Source organism: Melospiza georgiana, chromosome 5 (assembly GCF_028018845.1).
Source record: "Melospiza georgiana isolate bMelGeo1 chromosome 5, bMelGeo1.pri, whole genome shotgun sequence".
Taxonomy (NCBI): Eukaryota; Metazoa; Chordata; class Aves; order Passeriformes; family Passerellidae; genus Melospiza; species Melospiza georgiana.
In genome coordinates, this window is record NC_080434.1 from 69,253,257 (window position 1) to 69,278,636 (window position 25,380).

The 25,380-nt window shown below is 48.2% G+C and overlaps 1 protein-coding gene across 2 annotated transcripts in view; it reads right to left on the reverse strand.

The window, feature by feature from the left end:
• PTPRA (protein tyrosine phosphatase receptor type A) overlaps positions 1–25,380 on the reverse strand; it is a 135,542-nt gene that overhangs the window by 361 nt on the left and 109,801 nt on the right. For both annotated transcript variants that reach the window (XM_058024575.1, XM_058024576.1), the window contains 17 exons: positions 23,974–24,058; positions 22,245–22,318; positions 18,761–18,897; positions 15,375–15,465; positions 14,825–14,901; positions 13,931–13,967; positions 12,727–12,824; positions 12,491–12,610; positions 11,404–11,570; positions 10,323–10,458; positions 8,391–8,540; positions 8,189–8,282; positions 6,893–6,969; positions 5,080–5,214; positions 3,019–3,144; positions 1,435–1,586; positions 697–832 (listed from right to left, as the gene is read on the reverse strand). In XM_058024575.1, the coding sequence (XP_057880558.1) occupies positions 697–832; positions 1,435–1,586; positions 3,019–3,144; positions 5,080–5,214; positions 6,893–6,969; positions 8,189–8,282; positions 8,391–8,540; positions 10,323–10,458; positions 11,404–11,570; positions 12,491–12,610; positions 12,727–12,824; positions 13,931–13,967; positions 14,825–14,901; positions 15,375–15,465; positions 18,761–18,897; positions 22,245–22,318; positions 23,974–24,058 (1,892 nt within the window). The remainder of the gene's footprint in view (positions 1–696; positions 833–1,434; positions 1,587–3,018; positions 3,145–5,079; positions 5,215–6,892; positions 6,970–8,188; positions 8,283–8,390; positions 8,541–10,322; positions 10,459–11,403; positions 11,571–12,490; positions 12,611–12,726; positions 12,825–13,930; positions 13,968–14,824; positions 14,902–15,374; positions 15,466–18,760; positions 18,898–22,244; positions 22,319–23,973; positions 24,059–25,380) is intronic.

Consider the following 25,380-nt stretch of genomic DNA (forward strand, 5'->3'; position numbering starts at 1 on the left):
TGTGGGAGTTCAGAGAGAGCAGGGTCACAGCAGGAAAATCCACACCTCAGACAGCTTGGGCAGGTGTCCAGAGCAGGCCCCACCTCCCTGTGACCCCCAAACCCTTCCTGGGGTACTCATGGCCGAAGAAATTCCGCTTTCCCCTTCCCTCTCTGAGGTTCTGTTCGGATCCCAAAAGGTTTTTCTTCTAAAACCCTGAGCAAACCCCTCTTGCAAGACCCCACCCAGCCCCAACTCTACCATGTGCAGGGTTCCACAGCCACTCCAGGACATTCTTCCAGGAGTTTCAGCTCATTGATGTATGGATTGTGGCTGAGGATGTCCCTAAGGAGGTTCCTACAATTTCTGTCAGTGCTTTAAAGGCATTTGATGCCTTAACAAGAGGAAGGGGAGACAGCTCCTGGCCCACCCTCACAGAATCATGGATCCCAGAATGGTTTGGGTTGGAATGAACCTTGAAGGTTGGAAGGAACCTTGAGATTGCTCCAACCCCCTGCCATGGGACACCTTCCACTGTCCAGGTTGCTCCAAGCCCCATCCAGCCTGGCCCTGGACACTTCCAGGGATGATGAACCCACATCTCCCCTTATTCCCTCATCCATGAGAGCAAAACCCTTGAACCAAAGAGGTTTTTGCTCAGCACTGAGCCCCCCAGCCCATCCTTGCTGAGGTTCTGGTGGGGCAGGAGGCACCTACCAGTGTCTGCACCATGTGTGGCCTCTGTAGTCTTAAACTCTTGACTGTCTGAAAGACATCGAGGATGGCCTCTGCCTTCACCCTCTCCAGGACAGTGCTCAGTGCACAGAAGGTGCCCGTTCTTCCTGCTCCAGCACTGGGAAAGAGAAACCAGGAGCTGAGGGAACACCCCTGATGGCTTTGCCCAGAGGACAATCCAGAGGAGTCAGCCCTGCCCCAGTGCCACTGTCATATTTTCTGGAAAATCCCTTTGCCCAGGATTTCTCTCCTGGGAAGCTGAGAAGGCTCAGAGAAAAAGGGAAGCAATATTATCTCATTTGCTTGTCCTGTGTTTTGCTGGTTTGGAGATTGTTTACCAACAGGTGATTGATTGCTTCATTGGTTTCTTGTAAATTGTTTTCATTTAATGACCAATCAGCATCAAGTTGTGTCAGGGCACTGGAAAGAGTCACGAGTTTACATTATTATCTTTTAGCCTTCTGTCTGTACCCTTTCTCTATTCTTTGGTCTAGTTTAGTTTAATATTCTTTAATACAATATAGATCATAAAATAATAAATTAGCCTTCTAAGAACATGGAGTCAGATTCACCATTTCCTCCCAACAACCCCAAAAATACCCCACCCCAGCCTCTCCCATTTTACCCAGGACACAATTTGGGATTGTGACCATCTGCCAAGCTCCTGGTGGAGCAGATCCCTCAGAGGGGTGGCCCAGCTGCTCCAGCCAGGCTCTTTACCTGCAGTGCACAGTGATGGGGTGGTTTCCAGACTGCTGCTGCTGCTTCTGCACCGCTGCAATGATGTTGATCATCCCCTTCCCATCCCCGGGGATCCCAACCTCTGGCCAGCCATGGAAGTGAAACTGCCGGATCTGTCGGCTCTTGTTCTCCTGTGGGGAGGGCACAGCTCCAGGTCAGGCTGGGGGATCTGCACCCAGGAACCCAGGGGGGATCAGGGCTTTGGGGTAACAATCCCTGCTTGGGGAGGAGCAGCATTCCCAGGGCAAGGAGTAGGGGAAATGTGGGCAATGGGGAGCAGGAGGGAGATAAGTTTTAGTATAGCATAATATAATGATAATATAATATAATGATAATATAATATAATATAATATAATATAATATAATATAATATAATATAATATAATATAATATAATATAATATAATATAATATAATATAATATAATATAATACAATATAATACAATATAATACAATATAATACAATACAATACAATATAATATAATATAATATAATATAATATAATATAATATAATATAATATAATATAATATAATATAATATAATATAATATAATATAATATAATATAATATAATATAATATAATATAATATAATATAATATAATACAATATAATACAATATAATATAATATAATATGAGCCTTCTAAGAACATGGAGTCAGATTGATCATTTCCTTCCTGCCATGGGGGACCCTGAAAATACCTCAGGGATTCTTGGAAGAAGCAAGCAAAATCCTTGTAGGTGGAGGGGTGGCATTCCCAGGGCAAGGAGTAGGGGAAATGTGGGGAATGGGGGGTAGGAGGGAGATAAGTTCTAATATAGCATTCTTTAATGTAATATCATAAAAAAACAAATTAGCCTTCTAAGAACATGGAGTCAGATTCATCACTTCCTTCCTGCCATGGGGGACCTTGAAAGTAACACAGGGATTTTTGGAAGAAGCAAGCAAATTCCTTGCAGGAAAGCTGCTTGTGGAGGAATGGCATTTCCAGGGCAAGGAGGAAGGGAAGTGTGGGGAATGGGGAGCAGGAGGGAGGCTTGGTGGTGAGGGCAGCAGGAATGAGCAGCAGGACAGGGGTACAGGGATAAAATCCCTTTGGGACAATGGGGAGCTGAGGGAACACCAGCAGGGGCTCATGGCAGTGAAACCCAGGAGCACGCAGAGGTCCCCGGGTGTCACAGACATATTTTCTGAAAAATCCTTTCACTAGGATCTTTTCTCCTGAGAAGCTGGGAAGCTTCTCCATCTTTTGCTACTTTGGAATGTGATTTGGAGAATTGTTTCCCCAGCAGGTGAAATTGTTTTTAATTAATGACCAATGACAGCCACCTGTGTCAGACTCTCTGAGTCTGTCACGAGATTTTATTATTCATTCCTTTCTAGCTTTCTGATGAAATCCCCTCTATTTCTTTAGGATATAATTTTCTTTTAATATAATATATATCACAAAATAATAAATCAGCCTTCTGAAACACAGAGTCAAGACTCTCATCTCTTCCCTCATCCTGGGGACCCTCAAACACCACCCACCCCACCAAGGGGGAGCAGCCAGGCTCTTACCCTGGTGTTGGTCACCAGCAGGTCCCTCACTGTGTAGCTCTCACACTCCTCCTCCTTCTTCAGCTCCACCGTGATGTCCCCGTAGGACACGGAGCCGTCGGACGGCCAGTACTGGGCACACTTCTCCTGAGGAGGCAGCACAGGAGGGTTGGGAAGGATGAAAGTTTTGACAAGGAAGTCTCACAGACATGTGTGCTTAGCAGAAAGATTCTTGAGTGTAGAGTTTGGTGAAGGAATAGAGATGGAAGCAAGTTTTGATATAGAAGAAAAGAATTGCTGAGCCAGTCTCACCGGATAACTAAGGAGGCAAAGGCTGTGTTAGTGAGAAGGGGTTTTTATGGCTTAGAGCAAAGGATAAACCTACCCCAAACAAGAAGATGTTTTTACCAAGCAGAAAGAGAGCACAAGCAAAAAAGTCAGCAAATGTTGCAAGTAGAAAAAAGGTTTCAGAATTTTCCACTGCAAGAAAACTGAGAAACACCTTCTAGCTTAAACTGTAATGCACTGACTTTTAGTGATTGGAGAACAGTGACATGAATATGGTAATTACAGTAGTTATGACAGGCTAGAGATAAAAGTTAAGGTCTAGATTGGTTCTAATGTATGAAGATGCTCAGCAAAGAAAAGTCTATAATGCATTGTAACCAAAAGAAAAGTATATAATGCACTGTAACCTAAACTCAGGGTCTGCAGGGCTGCCTGCAGCTGGAGCTGACTGCTGTGGGCACAGCTCTGTCACCCACAGCCCTGGACTGCTGTGACATCTTGGATACAATAAACTGCATTTTGGAGAGCCCCTGGAGTCCCACATCCCTCATTCAGGCTCTTACAAAGAAGGCCACATGGTGAGTAACCCTCTATTTTTCCCACGGATTTGGATAGAAGAATCTCCTGGCAGCTGCCCAACCCCAGGTGGTGTTGAGTTTTACTGGATCATGCAAAACTGCACTGGTATAATAATTTAATGACTATGATAAATGATATGATTGTTAAATGTGATGATTGTTTGGTAATTGGATATGATTACTGTTTAATTGTACCTGTGGAAACCCAGGGCACTGGGAATATTTCTCTGTCTGCTCTGGGGTGCCCTGACCCCCAGGGCAGCACTGACTCTGACTCTCATTCATGGAGAAAGTTTCCCAGATTCAAGATAGACTGGAATCCACAAAAGTGTGAAATAGATTATGGAGAGCAGTGTAGGTGTATCACTGGGTGAGAAATTGAGGTTTGGGATTTTTAGTGTGTTGTGGATGGCAGCAAGATGGAGGGCACAGGGTGTCATCCTGGGTTTCTTCTCCATGCTTCTTCTTCCTCCTTCTCCATGGGTTTGGGTGGCATTTTGTAATTGGGCAGAAAAGTCTGCATTGCAGCTCTGTGGGATCAGTTATTGGGTTAAAAGGGAAAATAATCCAGGTGTCAGTTCTTAATTGGATAGTTTATCTTTAAAAGACCTTAGAACGAGAGATTGTTGGCCATTTTGTGCCTTCTGATGAAAAGCTGCAGAACTCACAGTAGTGAGACTGTTTTACTGATAAGACTGATAAGAAATAATAAACACCTGAGTGTGAACATGAATTACTGTCTCAAGTGCCTTCAATCTGGAGAAACCAACAACTGGTACTCCCACAGTAACAAGAATCATGAGAAACCATGTTTGGGGGGTTTGATGGAGATCACAAGAATCCATGCTTGGATGAGATCAGTGCATTCAATAGAACAATACAAGTTTAATAATTAATATGTAGTTATCTAATGATAAGAGTATAAAAGTGTTCACCCTGAACCCATGTTGGAGTGAAATTTGGGTCTGTACCCCTGACACCCAGAACTCCTCAATAAAAGCACCTGCATATAATCATTCTGTGATTATGCATTTAATCATTCTGTGATTGTGTGTTGCTCAATGCTAACAGTGGGATCCCACAGACCTCACAAACTCCCAGAATCATAGCCTGGTTTGGGCTGGAAGGACCCTAAGGATCATCCCATTCCAAACTGCTGCTGTTCATTCATTTATTTACCTCCCTGCTGTTTAGTGCAGATAACCCAGGAGCTTACCTGGCCTCTCTCCTCCAGCTCTGTCAGCATCACTATGGAGCAGGATTTCCACTCCCAGATCATCCTCCAGAAGTCCTCTATCGTGTGCTGCAGCGGCCCCTGGCTGGCGATGTAGGAATCCTTCTGGCGGTAGCCCTGGGATGTGGGAGCAGGGTCAGTGCACCAGCAGCAGGAACCTCTTGGACATGGCTGGCCCACCGAGCTCAGCTCCATTTTGGGAGGATCACACCCCCTACACACACCCAGATTTATCCATCTGGGTTTCCAGCACACCTAACAAGCTCTGAGTGCTGGAGCAGAGCTTTGCCTTAGCTCCAAGTACAACTTTTACTGGGCATCTGGCACCATCACATTTTCTGGAAAAATCCCTTTGCCAGGATTTCTTCCGGGAAGCTGAGAAGCCTCAGAGAAAAATGAAAACAATATTATCTCATCTGCTTCTCCTGTGTTTTGCTGCTTTGGAATGTGATTGGAGATTGTTTATCCAACATGTGAATTGTTTTGACTTAATGACCAATCATGGTCAGGCTGTGTCGGACTCTGAGGAGTCAGTCACCAGTTTTTATTATCTTGTTCAACCTTCTGTAAGTATCCATTCTCTATTCTTTAGTATAATTTTAGATTAGCATTCTTTAATATAATATAATATCATAAAATAATAAATTAGCCTTCTAAGAACATGGAGTCAGGTTCGTAATTTCCTTCCTGCCACGGAGGATCCCAAAAATGCCACAGGGATTTTTGGAAGAAGCCAGCAAAACTAAACAGCACTGGCTGATCTTTGAGGTCCCTTCCAAGCCAGAGCATTCTATGATGTGTGAAACCAGCAGGAAGGCTGGATGACTCTGGCTCCTCCACAGCCACAAAGAGTTTTTGTTTCCAAACCCCTGTGAGTCCCCTGTGCCCTCCCTGCAGACTGTGACTGCAGATGCTTCGTCATTTGGAGTTTGTCATTTAAGCAAAGTTCAGCAGAGGCAGGAAATTGAATCCTCAGCCCAAATTGCTTACGTGCCATGGAAATTTTCTGATCTGGATGCACAACAAGGCAGCTGCTCCTGGCTGCTCCCACAGCCACAGCAGGCACCCAGCAAAGCAGATTTCAGGGAGCAATTAATTAGGGGTGTTAGAACTGGGCATTAACTGGTTTTAGTGGCAAACCCAGTGATTGCCTTTTTGGGGAAAAAAAGCCCTGTGTCATTAGGAGGGGAAAACAGAAACTGGGCTGGAAAAGAGCAGGGTCTGTGCCTTGGCCAGCACTGGCATCACTGCATGGAGATCAATACTCATCTGAGATGTCTCCCTGGAGTCCACAGGATTGCTCAGGAGGGAAGGATGTGCAATCACTTATCTCCTCCTCAGAGTGAGGACAGCACTTAACCTCCCTGCCTCTCCTCCTGCCACCACCCAGACAGGTGTAATGGGATTGACCTGGCCACTCTCCAAGGTTTTGGGATTGTGTATTGCTCCCTGAGCTCATCTGGGGGATGTTTTCTGACCAAATGGCCAGGGCTGTGTTATTTCCATGGATACATGGATCCATTCTCCACAGCCATCAGCAGAGCCCAGAGGGGCAGAAATGAGCCCAGGATTTGGAAGGTCTGCTCAGGCTCCAGTTCTCCTCTCCCACAAGGAGCTGGATATATCTGGGGGGTTCTTGGAGAAAGAAACCAACACCATCCACTGACACAAAGTCACATGGAGGGAGCTGTACAAAACCCATAAAAGGAGTATTTGGGATAAATTCTTCCCAGAGGAAGCAGCATGAGGTGGTTTCCATTGGGAGAAGATGGGAAGAAGATTGGAGAAGACTCACATCAATGAAGGAAGCGTTGACATAGTCTGTGTTCTCCTCCCCTCTCTTCACTGGAATGATTACTCGGTTGAACTCATCTGGAACAGAACAAAACCATCTGAGATTTGGGATAACCTGCACGGCCTTCAGCTGGGGAGTCACCAAGCCCCAAGTGGGAGACAGAGATAAGGGAAGGGGAGCACAGTGCACCTGGCTGGGACAAGGACAGACAGCTCCACCCTCTGCCATGGCCTGGTTTGGGGCAGAGGAAAGGGATGCTGAGCTCTCCAGGAAAAGGAGCTGCTCAGCACTGGGACTCCTTTCCCTCTGAGGCAGAGCAGAAACCAGCAGAGAGGGTCATGCAGGTGTGGTTGCCCATCTGTGTCCAGAGAAAGTCTGAGTATCTTCAGGCTGGAGACTCCACAACACCCCTGAGCAACCTGTGTCAGCATCTCACAGCCAAAATGTGTTCCCTGCTGTTCAGAGGGACCCTCCTGTGGTCAGTGTGTGCCCACAGCCCCTTGTCCTGTCCCTGGCCACCCCTGGCAGAGCCTGGCTCTGTCCTCCCTGCAGGTGTGGATGGACAGGGATGAGGCCCCAGAGCCTTCTCTTCTCCTTCTGAGCATTCCCAGCTCTCCCTGGAACCTTCTCTTCTCCTTCTGAGCATTCCCAGCTCTCCCAGCCCTTCCTGAACCTTCTCTTCTCCTTCTGAGCAGTCCCAGCTCTCCCTGGAACCTTCTCTTCTCCTTCTGAGCAGTCCCAGCTCTCCCAGCTCTCCCTGGAACCTTCTCCTCTCCTTGTGAGCAGTCCCAGCTCTCCCTGGAACCTTCTCCTCTCCTTGTGAGCAGTCCCAGCTCTTCCATCCCTTCCTGGAACCTTCTCCTCTCCTTGTGAGCAGTCCCAGCTCTCCCAGCCCTTCCTCAGGGCACAGATGCTCCAGCCCCTCCCTGGGCTGTCCCCAGTCTGTCCATGTCCCTCCTGTGCTGGCACCCAGTGCTGCAGGTGTGGCCTCCCCAGTGCTGAGCAGAGGGGCAGGATCCCCTCCCTGGGCCTGCTGGAAGAGTTTTGTCTCCCCCAGCCCAGGCCACCACTGTCCCTTTTGTCACAAGGGCACTTTGCTGGCTCAGGTTCAGGCTGCAGTCTGTCAGGACCCCCAGGTCCTTTCCTCCAAGCTGCTTTTCCACCCAGCTGGGTGATCCCAGTCCAGGGGCAGGACTTTGCCCTGTTCTTTGAACATCACAAGGTCCCTGTTTGCCCCATTTCTCCACCCAATTCCTGTGCCCACACCCACCAGACCCTCAGCCAAACCAGCCTTACATGGAATTATCTGAAGCACCCTGTTCTTCTTCATGTTGGCTGGCAAGTTGCCTGTTCTCATCTTGTCATTCTGGATTTTGATTGAAGTGAGCTTCTGCAGGGCAAGGAGCAGAGCAGAGGGGATGTTCAGAGCCACCCAGTGCCAGGTGATCCCTGCACCATCCCAGCAGATCCACCAGGACAGGACAACAGCCTCACTCACCTTGAACTCCTCCTCCAGCCCGTTGCTGCTGGTCCCTGGCACTTTGTTGTAGATCTTCTGGAGGTGGATCTCTAAGGAGGTCACCTCCAGCTCCGTGTCACCGTACAGATAGTGCTCCAGAAGTGCTTGGTATATGAACACATACTGCATCTGCAGGGGGGCAGGGACAAGGAAGGAGTAAAAGCAAGTCTGAGTCTCTCTGAAATCTTTCTTTTTAAAATTGTTCTCCCTGCTCATAACTGCACCTCCCCCTCTAGCCATACGAGTTACTTTGCTTATTTTCCCTGCCATGCCCAGTGAGGACATGCTGGGTGCAAACACACCAACCCCTGCCCACCCTCTGAGACCCCAAAAAACTGAGTGACAACCTTCCTGCCACCAAACAGGGACTGTTTCTTTATTTACCACACCAAGCAAAGCAGATGTGATACAAAGTGTTCTCCAAGCCTGGAGAAAAGGAGGCTCAGGACTCAGGGGACCTTGTGGCTCCACAAGATTCCCTGACAGGAGGGAACAGCCAGGGGGAAACAAGGAATAGGGTGAGAGGGAATAGCCTCAAGCTGTGCCAGGGGAGGGTCAGGTGGGATACTGGATAAATTTCTTCATGGAAAGGGTTGTCTAGCCCTGGCACAGCTACCCAGGGCAGTGGTAGAGTCCCCATCCCTGGAGGGATATAAAAGCTGTGTGTATGTGGCACTTGGGGACATGGTCAGTGGTGGCCTTGGCAGTGCTGGGGGATTGGATGATCGTAAAGGGCTTTTCCAATCCCAAAAACCAGTGATCCTATGATGTTTAACACTCTGGGATCTACACTGTCCCAGAGGCAGGACAGGGCGCTGAGGACAAGTCAGTGCTGGGCTTGGAGACCACCTGGCTTTGAATTCCAACTTCTCCCTCTCTCCCATGGAAAGTCTGGCACCACCACTGTGAAAGCCATGTGGATGTGGCACTTGGGGACATGGATCAGTGGTGACCTTGGCAGTGTTAAGGGAATAGTTGGACTCTATCTTAAGGATCTTCCCCAACCTAAATGATTTAATGATTCTACAAAGGGGATTAAGAAAAGAAGGACTCCATGTAGAGCCCACATGATGAAGCATCACCCCAAACGAGGGATGGCACAACCCTCACACAGGCTTTGAGTGGGTGAAGGAAATGCCTGCCCAGAGGGCAGGTGCTCCAGATTGCAAGGCAAGATGTATTCTGTACCATCTGTATGGCAGTTGTCTTTTGTCAAGTGGGCAGTTTGCCTTATCTCTTCCACAATCACTCCTCCCTCAGAAGGGGACATTGCTGATAACAGCTATTGAATGTCAGCGCATGGCTGATAAGAACTGCAGCATCCCATTGGGAGATGTGAGCCCAGAGGGAGGAGCCAAGCATTCCTACCTGGGTATAATTTGGGGATTCTGGAACACCAGCACAGCTTCTCCACTGGATTTCCCAGAGGAACAGCAGCTGCCTCTTCCACTGGATTCCCAGAGGAACACTACACCCTTTTCTCCAGGATCCCTGTTCCAACAGAACCACCCCTGACACTGCAGGAGGGCTGCAGCCACATTTCCAATGGAACTGCTGCCAGCACCCTGACCCACAGGGTGTCAGGTTGGGTTCTGACTCTGTCAGAATTGTTTTAGTTTACTGCATTGTTTATTTTATCCTTTTATTTTCTTCCCTATTAAAGAACTATTATTTCCTGCTCCCATAATTTTTGTTGCCTGAGAGCCCCTTAATTTAAAATTTATAGCAATTCAGAGAGAGGAGGGGTTCATTTTCTCCATTCCAGGGGAGGCTCCTGCCTTCCCTCGCACACACCTGGGTCTCCAAACCGAGACAATCACCCAAAATGAGGGATGGCACAACCCTCACACGGGCTTTGAGCGGGTGAAGGAAATGGCAGCCCAGAGGGCAGGGCAGCAGCAGCACACTCACATCTGTCTGTACCATCTGGCAGCGCTGGGCGCGGATGCGGCTGACGAAGCCGTAGACATCGACCTTCCTCTCCGTGTGCATCATGTCCAGCATGGCGTCGATGACGATGAACGTGCCCGTGCGGCCCACCCCGGCACTGCACGACAAGGGTGGGGACATTGGCAAGGAATTCTTCCCTGGGAGGCTGAGGAGCCCTGGCACAGGGTGCCCAGAGCAGCTGTGGCTGCCCCTGGATCCCTGGAAGTGCCCAAGGCCAAGTTGGACGGGGCTTGGAGCAACCTTGGGATAGTGAGAGGAGTCCCTGGCCATGGTGGGGGTGGCACTGGATTGTCTTTAATGAGACCAGCAGACATGAAATGAAGACAAAGCTCTTGGAATCAGCTGGGGAGTCACCAAGCCCCAAATGGGACACAGAGATAAGGGAAGGGGAGCACAGTGCACCCCACAGTGCACACTCCACCCTCTGCCATGGCCTGGTTTGGGCAGAGGAAGGGGATGCTGAGCTCTCCAGGAAAAGCACCTGCTCAGCACTGGGACTCCCTTCCCCTTGAGGCAGAGCAGAAACCAGCAGAGAGGGTCATACAGGCTGGTTGCCCATCTGTGTCCTTTCTTCTTGCTTCCCAAGAAGAAAAAAAAATGACCCTGGGATGGTGCAAACGTGACCATCTCTGCCTTCAACCATGGGGCTTCTCCTTATTGCAATGTGGAAACCCCTGTGGCTCCTCCAGGGTTGCTGCTGTGCCTGAAACCACTCCAGGTGAGTCCACTGCTCCAGGCAATCTGTCAGGTCAGTGATGCCTTCTCCCAGAGAGGGATGGTATCTTCTCATGCCAAGAGAGATGCCATCAGTGCTCACCTTGGCTCACTCAGCATCCAGCCAACCCAAATGACCCCTCCAGATGAGTTGTAACACCCTAAAATCAGTGATTCCAAGAACTTCCTTCAATTCATGCATTTTTTTGCATGTCCCTATGAGGAACTTCCCCGTTTAACACAGGAAAATTAAATAAAGATAATGAAAAAGTCCTGACTGAAAAAAAATACTAATTTCCTTTTAAATAGATGCCCTTCCAGGACTCACCTGCAGTGCACCACTATGGCCCCTGCATATTGGGGATTGCAGGTCTTCACCTTCTTCAGGAATTTCAGCATCCCAATGGGGGTGAAGGGCACCCCAAAGTCGGGCCAGCTGGTGAAGTGGAACTGGGTCACCAGGCGCTGAGGCTTCTTGTTTGTGACATCTCCCACCTACAGGGCAAAGGAGGGCTCAGGTTAAGGGGAAACACTCAGCTTTCCTTTCTTCCCCCAAAATGAAGAGAGAGAGGGAGGTGCAGACCCGAGATGGAGCTTAAGCAGCAGCATCCACAGCTGAAAGGGCATGGACTCAGGCTCTGGGAAAGATCAGTCTCTCAAAACATGACATTTTCACCACCCAGCACCACATCCCACATCTGAGGGGTGTGAGATGCCAGCCTGTGGATGCAGCCTGGCAGCAGCTGCCATGTTTCATCCCCAACAAGCTCAAACAGAAGCTGCTCCTCCATCCTTTCCTACTCCTCTGGCCAGATCATCCTTGGATTAAAAGCAGAGGAGGAAAACACACACATCCAGGCCACTGGAGTGAAACATGAGGCTTAGGAGGATCATCCTCAAAGTCCAGACAGGTTTACAGTCACCAAGTCTTGCCTGCCTGCCTCTGAGAGAGGCAGGAAAACAAACAGAGTGACTAAAACACCCAGAGTCTCCTTGGAGGACAAGGAAATGTGGTGACAGATGGGAAAGCAATCAAACCCAACACATACAGTGCTGGATTTTGTCTCAGCTGAGGGGATAAATCTGATTATTTTCAGGCATTAAGTGTCTGTGGGTGAGAGCAGGAACAAACACTGCTAACAGCAAGTGCTGGAGTACTTCAGGATGGAATTTCAGCCCTGGCATCTCTCAGTTTCCCTGCTCTCAGCACGGCCATGTGGTACCACTGAGAACAGGCTCTTGGGAGGAATAAATTCCTAACAACTCTGGTTAAAAATGGGTGCTGGGGGTCATTTCATGCCTACTCGGCTCTCACAGAGCCTTGGAGGAGTTGAGCCAACACCTTTGGGATGCCCAGAGTGGAGAGGGGAGGGATGGGATGGGATGGGATGGGATGGGGAGGTGATCCCTGGCACCTGCTGGATGCAGAACTTGCGCACGGTGTAATCCACCAGCACGGTCACGTCCTCCACGGACACTCGGATGTTCCCGTAGGTCCAGCAGCCCTGGTCTGGCCAGTACTGAGCACATTTACACTGTGGGGAGAAAAAACAGGTGCAGGTGAGCTCTGGACACCCTCACAAAGCTGGGAATGGCTCCAGGACATGCCCATAGGGTCAAATCCCAGCCTGTGAAAGCTTCTGGCACCGACCTCTTTCCTCTCCTTCAGGTTGGTCACCATGACAATTGTCGCTGTGTTCTGCTCCCAAATCATCCTCCAAAAATCGTTCACTGTTTCTTCCTTTGGTCCTGAGGGGAAGGAAAAACAAGAAGTCCTCTTTGGGATCAACCTCTCACAATTTGGGGCCAAACCCCAGCATATGAGGTCACACATCAGGGATGATCCAACACATTTTTTGCCAATAGGTCACAGGAGGTGCTGTGGTGTGTGAGCATGCCTGATCCAAGGAATAATCCTATCACATGATACCTGGAGTGTTTGGATTTGTTTTATGGTCAGGAGTTCCATATTTAGCTCAAGAAAGGGAAATCAGACAAACAGAGCACGGACTTGCCCAAGGTCACCCAGGGGAATTGTGGCTGTCCCAGAGTCCAAAGAAGTCCTGCCCTGGGATTTTGGGTTTTAGCCATGGGATCCCATTTCAGTGTGGCACAGGAACAGTTCCCTGCTGCCTGCCAGACACGAAGCTAACTCAGCCTACACTCCCCTGCCAAGCCTGAGGCTCAGGGTGAGCCAAGAGAACAGCAGAGCCAAAGCTTAACCTGAGCCTGGAAGTGCTGAGGAACCTGATCCAGCCTCCTTCTCCAGCCAGAGCCAGGGAAAGTGGCCAGGAATGCCCTGACCCACTGGCAAGTCCAGAGAGGAAACACAAAGCACTCCCATGGGCAGGTAACATCCTGCTGCTGACATGATCCCCACCCTCTGAGTGGGAATTTTGGTTTTAGGGATGTGTTTGGACTTCTGAAGATCATAAGGATGTTTCTCCCTATCCCATCCCTGGGAGTGTTCAAGGGAGCTTGGAGCAACCTGGGATAGTGGGAGGTGTCCCCGTCCGTGGCAGTGGGGTGGAATGAGATGAGCTTTGAGGTCCTTTCCAGCAAAAACCATTCCATGATTGTGTGATTTGGGGGATTTAAGCAGCTTCTAGAAGTCACAACACCCTCCAGCAATGGGACTGCACAGGAAGCACTTCTCTCTGTCCACCAAGACATCCAGCACTGCTCTTTGACTGGGAAAATCATTTTGGGAACAGTCTGTGGAGCAGCCAGGCCTCCTTTTGACCAGGGGAGCTCTGCAAGATGCTGTGCTGTGGGTAGAGGGGCACAGCTCCACTGAGCAGAGGGACCCAGCCCAGCTGCCCCCAACAGAGCCATGGCAATAGTCAAGAATTTACCTTGTGCAGCAATGAATTTGTTTTTCTCTTGGTACCCCTGTATGAGAAGAAGAAAAAGGAAGAGAAATTAATATTTCTCTAACACAGGAGTCATTAAATGCATTTACTTCAGGAACAAACAGAGCTGGCATCTGCTCTGCTGCTCGTTCTCCCTTGGGCAGAGAAGGGGCTGCAGCCTCTGAGGGGAGAATCAGCTCCAAAGATGGGCTGAAATCATTGAGAATCCTTGTGCAAAGGGATGTTTTACCACAGGAACACTCCCCATGCTCACATAATGCAGGAATGACCCCACTTGTTGGCACAAGGCACTAATGAAGGGCTGACAACCCTTCCACTGCAGTGGACCCTGCATCCAGAGCATCACATGAAAATCAGCATTGATCCTTGGAAAAGAGGGGCTGTAGAACTCACAGGGACTGGTTTTGTGTATTTTATTTACTGGGGAGGGAAGGAAAAAGCTCTTTTGAGTCTTGCTTTGCTTCACGTGCCTGCATCTCTCACATGACCCTTCCAGCTGGTTGGAGCCACATGGTGACAACCACAAAGGACCCAGGGGCACAGCAGGGCAATGCTGCTTCCATTTCAGCTGGATTCCTTGATTTCTTCTCCATCCCCTTCCCACATCCAGCCCTGCAAGCACTGATGATCAACTGGCCACACTCTCCAAGGATTTCAAACCCTGGGGATGTGGCACTTGGGGACATGGTTTAGCACTGGGAGAATGGTTGGACTTGTGGCTCTTAGAGGGCTTTTCCAACCTCAAAGATTCTATGATTTTTCAGCTGTTTGTTGAACAGAAATGCCCAGCTCCAGCAGGAGTGATTCCCCAGCCCTCTCCAAAGCCTGCTTGGCTTTGCCCTGGCAGGGATCTCCCCTCCACACCCCAAATCTCACATTGATGAAGGAGGCGTTGATGTAGTCGGAGTCAGGGACCCCTTCCACAGGAGTCAGGTGAACCCTGGAATGATCATCTGGAGGGAAATGAAAACTCTGCATTAAAGACAACCCCCTCCACTCTGCTGCTACCTGGCCTAGTGAGAATCCAGGAGCTGGAGTGGAGCCCAAACTCCTGGCTCTGCTGCAAAAACACCTTTATGCCCCCAAATTCCTCTTGCTCAAACCCAGAGAAGTCCTAGATCTTGTCCAAGGTATTTTTTTTTCTCCACAGTGCATATTTGAGGGCACTCCAAGCCAGCCCACTGCCCAATGCCACCAGGCAAGAGTTGTCCCTTCTGGCATTTCCCATTCCTTTCACTCTCCATGGCTTCCTGGCTCCATGGAGCTTTTCCTCACAGGTATCCAAAGCTAAAGCAGACACAGCCACCCACCTGGGAGGTGAAATGCCCTCATCTGTGCCCTTGCCCATCCCAAAACCAGGAATGGGGAGCCCTGGCAGGAGCCCCCTGAGTGTTTCCCCCCCCATCCATGCAGCTCTGACACGTACAGGGCAAAATGTTCACATATCTGTTCTTCTCCTTGTTCTCCTCCTTGGAAGCAGCTTCACACGTGGCCTGGATGGGACAGGCTGGGAGAGCCTGAAATGGCAGAAAAAAAAGGATTTTCCATGAGGTTTTCATGGCACAGCAGGAACAACGTGCTGGCAAATGCCACATCTGAGCATCCTGCCCCTCTGGATGTGTCCCCACCACCCACAGCCCTCACCTCCACCCCAGCAGCAACTTTCAATGTGACAATTTAAATAGCTGGGCTGGACCAGAGAGCCAATCCTTCTGGAAAGAGATCTGGAATCTCCTGACCCGTGGACACGAGGTGGCAGCAAAGCTTCCAGCTCTGAACCCACTCGGCAGCACCAATGAGCTCATTCCCGATTCCAGCCCACGGAGGTTCCTGTGAGATTCCCTCATTAACAGTGCTGCTAATTGTGACCTGATTAAGCCCCCACGGCCCCAGCCCACCCAGTGATGGCAGGAGCATCCCCAGGGGGTCTTTGGTGGGGGGAGAGGGCTGGGGTGACAGGGGACACTGTCCCTGGGTTTCCCAGCTGAGCACAGGAGGTGATTCCCCAGCACTGTTATTCCACATCCTCTCTGAACAGCAAAGAATGTTCTGGAGGTATCCACCATCCCTTCCTCCAGCTGACAGGATGGCAGGAAGTGTCCAGGGCAATCAGGTATTTATAACCCTAAAAATCTCCCTCCCTGGGCATTCATTGCACCTATTTGGTTTCATCAAAGCACGGCCAGGAAAGGGATCAAGTTTTGTAGCAGCTGGACAAAGTGGAGTGGCTTTTTTTTAATCTTCTCCTCGTTCTCATGGTGCCATATCATGGCTTGGACCTGGGCTGGGAGCAGAGATCTGATGAGGAGCAGCTGAGGGGGATGGAAAGGGGCTCAGACTGGAGCAAAGGAGGCTCAGGGGGGACCTTGTGGCTCTGCACAGCTCCTGACAGGAGGGGACAGCCGGGGGGGTTTGGGCTCTGCTCCCAGGGAACAGGGACAGGAGGAGAGGGAACAATCTTAAATTGTGCAAGGGGAGGTTTAGATTGGATATTTAGGAAAATATTTTCACTGAAAGAGTTGTCAAGCCACAACACCAGCCCCAGCAGTCTGGGGAGTCACCATCCTTGAAAGTGTTAAAGAAGCCAAAAGTGTAGATGTGGCACTGATGTGGGGACATGGTTTAGTGGTGATCTTGGCAGTGCTGGGTTAATGGTTGGACTAAAGGGAGATTATCAGATTATCAGTTGGAAAAGAGATAATATTTTCCAACCTTAATGAACCTATTCTATTCTATTCTATTCTATTCTATTCTATTCTATTCTATTCTATTCTATTCTATTCTATTCTATTCTATTCTATTCTATTCCATTCCATTCCATTCCATTCCATTCCATTCCATTATTTTTGCATTGACAAGGCAAAACAGATCCATTGTCACAAGCTGCAAAGCCCAGCAATGTCCAGAAGAGGTTGTGGCCATCCCTGAAGAAATGCTCTGGGCTTGTGGGACAAGCACAATGCCTGAACTCCTCACAGCTGAAGGCCAGCCTTTGTCCCACACACTGTCACCATTGTGTTTCAGGGTTAACAGCTCACTGAAATAAAAGGGGTTCATTCCTGTTTCTCTGTCAAAGCTTTCTTTTGGTTGGTTGTGGATTTAAGGCCATGAGGACTGGGAGCTGGGGGGCAGAGGTTGGGAGGCAACCAGCAAGCAGGGGAGCTCTGAAAGACCCCAAGACACCCAGCATCATTCCTGAACCCAGGAAAATGTAATTCTGAAGAGCTGTTTGCTAGAAACCCTCTGCTTTCTGCTTTCTGCAGCGAGCATGAGGGTGAACAGTTTGTCACAGATTCAAGGACAGATTCAGCCCTGCCACCACTCAGCCTTTAAGAGAGCTCCTGTCCTGGATTGCAAGGCAATGTGTGTATTCCATTCCCATCTGTCAGAGGTGGGGCAGTTATCTGCTGTTCATTGGGCAGTTTTCTGTATCTGTTCCACAGCCAATCCTCCCTCCAGGAGATCTCTGCTGTTCATGGGCCATTAATTATTAATTATCTTCTGTCCATGGCCACTGAGTGTCCCTGCATGGCTGATCCAATTCCACCATCCCATGGGGAGATGCTCCGCCCAGGGGAGGAGCCAAGCATTCCTACCTGGATCCAATCTGAGGTTTGGGACACCCCAGCAGCCTTTGCCCCCTGCATTGCCAGAGGAGCAGCTTTCTGCTGCCCTGCATGGCCAGAGGGAGCCCAGGCCCATCTGCAGCAGCCCTGGAGCTGCAGAGGAAAACTCCCCCCTTGTGCAGGATCCCTGCTGCAGCAGAGCCACAGCTGGCACTGCAGGAGGGCTGAGCCCCCATGGGATGGGGCTGGGACACCGCCCTGGCACACAGGGGGCAGGGCATGGTCTGACTCTGGCAGTGTTGTTTTGTATCACTGCATTGTTTATTTTATTTTTATTTTCTTCCCTAATAAAGAATTGTTATTCTTGCTCCCACATCTTTGCCCGAGAGCCCCTTAATTTCAAAATTACAATAATTCAGAGGGAGGGGGTTTACATTTCCCATTTCAGAGGGGGCTCCTCCCTTCCTTAGCACACACCTGGCTTTTCAAATCAAGACAGAGTCCTAGAGCGATTTGGGCCAAAAGAGACCTCAAAGATCACCTCATTCCACCCCCCTTCATGGGCAGGGAGACTGCAGGGAGGTTTGTCCCAGGCTGGAGCAGCAGGCCAGCCCAAGCACCCCTACAGTGTAGCAGAGTTCACTGAAGGCAGCCAGAACAACGTGTGCTGAGCCTGTCTCACCCAGACCTGCTCCAGGACAGACACCCTGACCCTGCCCTCTGTGCTTCCTGCTGCCATCTCTTTGCCTGAGAGTGTAGAAAAGGCATTTTGTGCTGTTCTTGTGAACCAGCAAAGGCTTCCTAAAGATAAGGAAAGCTCCATATCTCTCTGGAGGAAGACACCAAGGCTATCCCCATGACAATGTGATGGAAGAGAGTAAGTTAAAAGGCATGGACTTGCGCTTGCTCACAGAATGACGTGGCTCCTTGTTCACCTATTGAGAACTTTGTTTCTTTCTTATGACCGATGGAGAGTGAATGTGTCTGTTAAATAAATGTAAACACCTTGAAGCAACATGTTGCTATAATGAATCTCTCTTAGGCACCCTTCTGATGGAGTCTTGGTGCTTTGTGCTGTGTCGCAGCGACATCAGATCCCCTTAATCTCAAAATTACAATTCAGAGGAAGAGGGTTTACATTTCCCATTTCAGGGGGAACTCCTGCCTTCCTTAGCACACACCTTTCTTTCCAAACCAAGAAGCAGGCCCTAAACCCAGCCCTGAGGGCAGCAGCAGGGGCACTCACATTGAACTCCTCCCTGAAGAGCTTGTTGTCATCAGCCATGCGGCGATTGATCTCCTCCTCCAGCTTGTCCACGGGCAGCGGGGGGTACTTGCGGTTGGTGCTGGGCGAGCGGGCCAGCAGGGGCATACTCTGGGGCTCTGCAAGGACACCCAGGGGTTACAGACGGATAATGCATGGGGACTAACGTTATAGTAACAATAATGGATGGATAGGAACATTCTAGTAACTATAATGCATGGAGAGTAACATTCTAGTAACTATAATGCATGGAGAGTAACATTCTAGTAACTACCATGGATGGATAGTAACACTATGGTAACTAGAATGGGCAGATAGTAACATTATAGTAACTATCATGCATGGATAGTAACATTAGAGTTACTATAATGATGGATAGTAACATCATAGTAACTATAATGGATGGACAGTAACATGGTAACTATAATGGATGGATAGTAACATTATGGAAACTAGAATGGATGGATAGTAACATTATAATGTTACTATATATAATAACATTATAATATAATGTTATAATAACATTATTATAATAATATAATGTTATAATAACATTATCCATAATGGATGGATAGTGCTATAGAAACAAGATGACCCCCAGTGGCAGGGAGGAATGTTGAGGAGGACCCCATCTTATCAGAGGGCTAATTAATCACTTTATTATACTGTTGTTGAGGAGGACCCCATCTTATCAGAGGGCTAATTAATCACTTTATTATACTGTATTATTATATGTTATATTACATTATATATAATATATATATTATAGATATGATATATAATATTACATTATATATAATACATATTACATTATATATAACATAATATTATATTATATTATATACAATATATAAAATATATATTATATATTACAATATATATAATATACTATATATATATATAAAATATAATATTATATTACATTACATCTAAACTGAATCTGCCAAGCACTCCACTGCACAGAATCTCGTGACTGTCAGCTGACACACACACACCTGGATTCCATTGGTCAGTGAATCAAAACACTCACACCAGAATCCAATCATCAATTCCCTTCAGGTAAACAATCTTCCACAATGCATTCCACTCATGAACAAAACAGGAGCAGTAAATGAGATAAGAATTGTTTTTTCTTTCTCTGAGGTTTCAGAGAATGTGAAAACCCAGAAACATTCTTGGGAAGAACTGTGCCTTGCTTTACTCTGGGAAGAGAAATGTGGTCACGGTTGGCTCTCACAATTAAGGGATGACAATTGTGTGAATATTAAAAAAAGCTTTAGTGATGTATGGTTATGTTATTGTGGTTTAGATGTCCTCTGCTCTCCCCACAGCTCCCTTTCCCCCTGTATTGTTGCCATCAGGCAGCCTGGGCTGTCCAGGACAGGTACAGAGAAGCTGCACAGGTGTCCCTGGCATGGGGCAGTGGGAATGGAAAAGCTTGGGGGTGCTCAGGGGGTGAGGCATGGCAACACCTGGCCCCAATCCAGTTACAGGAAAGCAGTTTGCACTGATAAATGGCACAGAAGAGCTGAATGACAGACTGGGAGGGGCTAGGGCTGGCTGATGCAACCCCAGGGGTATAAAGGACTGAGCATCCACCTTGAAGGTGAACTGGCTGTGTGGTACCCATGAGGGGCAGAAAAATTCAGTGCTGTGAATTTTTCTTTATGTAGTTCTTTGTTGTATTTTTGTCAAGGGTTAATAAACCTTTTTAAATTTTCACAGTGAGCAGTTGTCTCTCACACAGGGGTCACAGGGGCCACCAGCTGTGCCCTGTGGCCAGCACTGCCCACCCAGGCCCAGGGGAGCACAGGGACCCCACATGTGCCACTTTCAGGGCTGTCCTTGTGTCTGCACAGAATGGTTTGGGTTGGAGGAGGTGTTAAAGAGCATCTTGGTCCAACAGCTTCCACCAGACCAGGCTGCTCTGAGCAGTGACACCTGGCTTGTGGCAGCATTGGGACGGCAGCAGGGCCAGGGCAGTGCCTGTCCCCTGTGCTGGTACTGCTGGGGCACCTCCAGTGCTGGGGACACTTCTGGGCTTCTCACAAAAAGATCTTGAAGGGCTGGAGGGTGTCCAGAGAAGGGAATGGACATGGGGAAGGAGCTGGAGCCCCAGGAGAGGCTGAGGGAGCTGGGAAGGGGCTCAGCCTGGAGCAAAGGGGGATCAGGGGGGACCTTGTGGCTCTGAGGGGACAGCTGGGGGGTCGGGCTGTGCTCCCAGAGAACAGGGACAGGAGCAGAGGGAACGGCCTCAGGCTGGGCCAGGGGAGGTCTAGGTTGGACATCTAGGAAAACTTCTTCATGGAAAGGGTGTCCAGCCCAGGGCAGTGGAGTCCCCAGCCTGAAGGGATATAAAAGCTGTGTGTATGTGGCACTTGGGGACATGGTCAGTGGTGGCCTTGGCAGTGCTGGGGGATTGGATGATCGTAAAGGACTTTTCAAACCTCAAAAAATCAGAGATCCTATGATGTTTAACACTCTGGGATCTACACTCTCCCAGAGGCAGGACAGGGCGCTGAGGACAAGTCAGTGCTGGGCTTGGAGACCACCTGGCTTTGAATTCCAACTTCTCCCTCTCTCCCATGGAAAGTCTGGCACCACCACTGTGAAACAACTCCCAGGAGGGCACAGCAGAGGCAGCTGCTGCTTGTGCAGCTCAGCAGAGCCCAGAAAGGCCATGTGAGGGTTACACCAACACAGCTGAGCATTTATGAAGTTCACACCTCCGTTTACAGCGAGGTAAGATGGCTGGGAAGGTCTTAGCAGCCAACATAAAATAAAAAAGGTGCTGAATTCCAGTTAGTGCTTCTCAGAAGGTGTTTGGTTTATGTGGAAGGAGTGCTGAAAAAGCATCTGAACTGAGTTTAAGAGGCCTCCTCAGATCTTAATCAGTGCCTACACACGGATGGAGATGCCCAACTTCAGACCCTCAATGTCAGCTCTGGCTCACAGCTCAGGGGCAGAAGAATTTAAACATTAAACAAGGCTTTAAAATGCATCTGTGCATGTTTAGGAGGTACAAAATGTTTTTATAATGAAAATAAATGTATTCCCTTTTTTCTCCTGGAAATGTTAGTCGGGTGTCCACAGTGTGAAGATCTGAGTTTTAATCAGAGACCATCCTAATCTGAGAGAGCAGAAAAATATTTAATTACTCTCCAAAGATGCGGCTTTTTTTTTCAAAAAAGGTTCTCATTTGGGTCAAAGAAACACTGAAAACTCAAGAGGAATGTGAGTAGTGATTTTGGAAGTGATCACCCATTTTAATATCAACCACTTGAGGGCAAACATCGAATCGGTGGAACGAAAGCTGGGAAATAAACCTTCATTCTGTCAAAGTCTACCAAACCCTTGGAGAGCATGGAACAAAGGAGGTCAGGAAACAACAAAATAGAAATGAAAAAATATTTGCCCACAAAAATAAAAGGTGGGGGAGAGCCTGTGTGGCAGCAGGTGGCCTCACCTGTGTCGTCTGTCCGGCCGTTGGACAGACGGAAGGAGTTGGAGTGGCTCCCTGCCTGCTTGTATTTCTTGAACCTGTCAAGGAGAATTGGGGTGGAAAAGTCAGAAAATATCCAGCAGGAAGCCCAGGTCCCCCCCCCAGATGAGTAAGAATGAATACTGACAAAAGGAGGAGGACACTAAAAGGTAGCAAAAATCTGAAATTCTGAAGAAAGGAAGTTATTGGTTCAGATTTTACCTATTTTTTACTTTGATCTAACAGCAGAAAAATTAAAAATAGCAGAAAAAACTTCTGGAAGTAGCAATATCTCACTTCTTCCTTATGATGGAAGAAAACTCTGTATATAGTTTGCTCAAGGGATATATGCAAACCAGGTTTAATCCAGCTGCCTATTACTGTGTGAAAAAGAACAACAATGATGTGGAAAAGGCCACACAGGAATAAAGGATGATTTTGGTAACAGCACACTGACTCAACTTACTACAGGTGAGAATTTATGAGCATAATCACAACCATCTAGAAGCACCCAAAGAGCTCTTTCCCTTTTTTTTTGCCATACTTTCTGAAGGCTTCATGGACGAGCTGGTGGGTCCAGGAGGCTGCAGGAGCTCTGAAACCCTGCCTGTGAGCAGAGCTTTCCACTGAGCACATCTGGAACAGCTGCAGGAGCCCAGGGAGAGCTGGGAACCAGGAGAAGCTTTAAGGGTGCTCCTTCCAGAGGACACCCCAAGGAGTCCCTGCTCCCTGGGCTGACCCAGCAGAGCACACAAAGCCCAGCTTGATCTGTCCTGCAGCAAATCCCTGCTCCATGTGCTGTTAACTTGGAGCAGCTGCTCATGCTCATTTTGCCTGAAATTTGGAGTTTTGCTGAATCATTGGGCAGTGAACACAAACTCTTTCTTTCAGGGCTGGAAGCCAGGTGGGAAGGACTCAAACTCTGCTGCTGCTGAACTCCTGAGGCAAAACTCTCCTCAGGTTCACTGCTGTGAGGGCAGGCCTGGAGCCAGGAGACACAGGGGAGTCTTCCACTGCTAAGGAAATGGTTTTTTTTTTTTGTTTTTTTTTAAGGCTTACTTAATCACCAAACTGGTGAGTAAATGAAAATGTTTACTGCAGGTGAATAAAGACATTCTTAGTTATGCTTTCAGGAGCTGGGAATGCTTCATTTTGAGCAGGGCAGATGCCTGGATTCTAAAAAATGGACCTAAGAAGGTTTTATTTCTAAAAATTGGACTTAAGGCTTTAATTTCAATTACTATCACTCCTCACAAGTTCCTGCCATTCACAGTGAAAGGTTCACAGTGAGGTTTAGTACCCAAAACAGTTTGGATGTTGGATCCTGCTTGCTATCAAGATGGGAATCAAGGAATAACACATTGAAAGGACTTTGTGTTCAGCCTCCCTGGATTACTCAATCCATCATTTGCAGCCTCACCTGCTTTTCCCCACACTGACAGGGCTTCAGTTCAATCCACCCTGCTAAAAGTGACATTTTGAAAGGCAGAACAGGAATTCCCCACAGGAGGAGCAGCTTTGCAGAGAAAGGAATGAGCATCGTTCACCAGATAACCCCAAACATCATTTTCATTCATTGTCCTTCCAGGTTTCTTTTCAAAGCACCAGCTGTGTCAGCCTTTGGAGCTTGGGAGACAGCACAAAAGGCTCATTCCTGTTCATTCAGGAATTATTTCTGTCAAACAAGGCAATCCAGCATTAAAGCAGCTCTTACCTCAACATGTACAGAACAATAATAATAAATACTATGACTAGGAGGGAGGACAGGGCCACCATCACAGCTATAATGGGAGTCTCATCTGCAAGAGGAAGAGAAAGGTGTGGTTATGGACATTGGAAAACATCCAGAGCCATCATTTAACAATTTCTGCTTGAAGAAAAATTCTGATGATGATATTAGTAATAAAAACATAATAAATAATAAATAGCATGAAGTGATGTTGCAATTTTCCAGCCTGAGAGTGAAAACAGAAAAGGATGAGTGAGCACCATGTGCCTCAGACACTCCCAGGCCAGATTAAAACCTGAAACCACCACTCAGAGCAACTCAATCTTCTCCAAGAGCTGGTCACTGTGAAATTGTGACCTTGCAGATGAAAAGGGTGATGGAGAAAACTGGGACTGGGTTTTTTTGAGGTTCTTTCTGCACAACTGAATGGCAGAAAGGGCACGTGATGGCCCAACAGACACCAGCAGAAATTTCTTCTGTCAGCTGGAAATCTACAAAAAAAAATCTACAACATTTTCTGCCTGAGACTTAAGGGTCCAGAGTTCCTACCAGGCCCATGAGTTTGGTATAAGGAATGTTTAGTATGTGATAAGAAACTTTATATTAAATGGGTGAAAACTGTGACCTCTCTAACATCCCACAGACACATTTGGAACACCACCACGATTTTGCTTCCAGTTCTTTGTCGAGCAGGACGAGAGGACAAAGCTTCCTGCTGCCCCTGGGATCTGAACAGCTCCAAGGGTGAGATTTGGTGTGGACCAGGCTGCCCAGAGCAGCTGTGGCTGCCCCTGCACCCCTGCAAGTGCCCAAGGGCAGGCTGGATGGGGTTGGAGAAACCTGGGATGGTGGAAGGTGTCTGGGGTAGAACTGGATGAGTTTTAAGCTCCTTTCCAACTCAACCATTCCATGATTCTGTAATTATAGAATAATTTGGGTTGGAAATGACCTCCAGAGACCATCTACCAGTCCAACCCCCTACCTTTCCTCCCTGGAAATACAGAGTTCAGAGAGCAGGAGAGCTCAGACACCACCAGGCACCCAATCTGGCTTCCTTGCAGAAGCTCCTCAAGGGCAGGTACCTCACAATTCCCTCAGAAAAACACTTAAATTACTCTGAAACACTCCCATCCTGCATGACCCACAACAGATTTTATTTTTCCTTTAAATAACCCATTTCCATCTCGCACTGGAGGTCAGTGAATCAGTGGTTGGTGCTGGCAAATCCCCCAGATGGGTTGGAAGCCAAGCAGCTCCAACCAGGGAGGAGGAGAAGTGCCCTGAAGGGCATTTTTTCAGATAAATGTGGATGCCAGCCATGCCAGCTGGGGATATTTCCATTTTCCATCAGCTCCCTCCATCTGAGGGGGCCACCACACTGTGCCTACACAG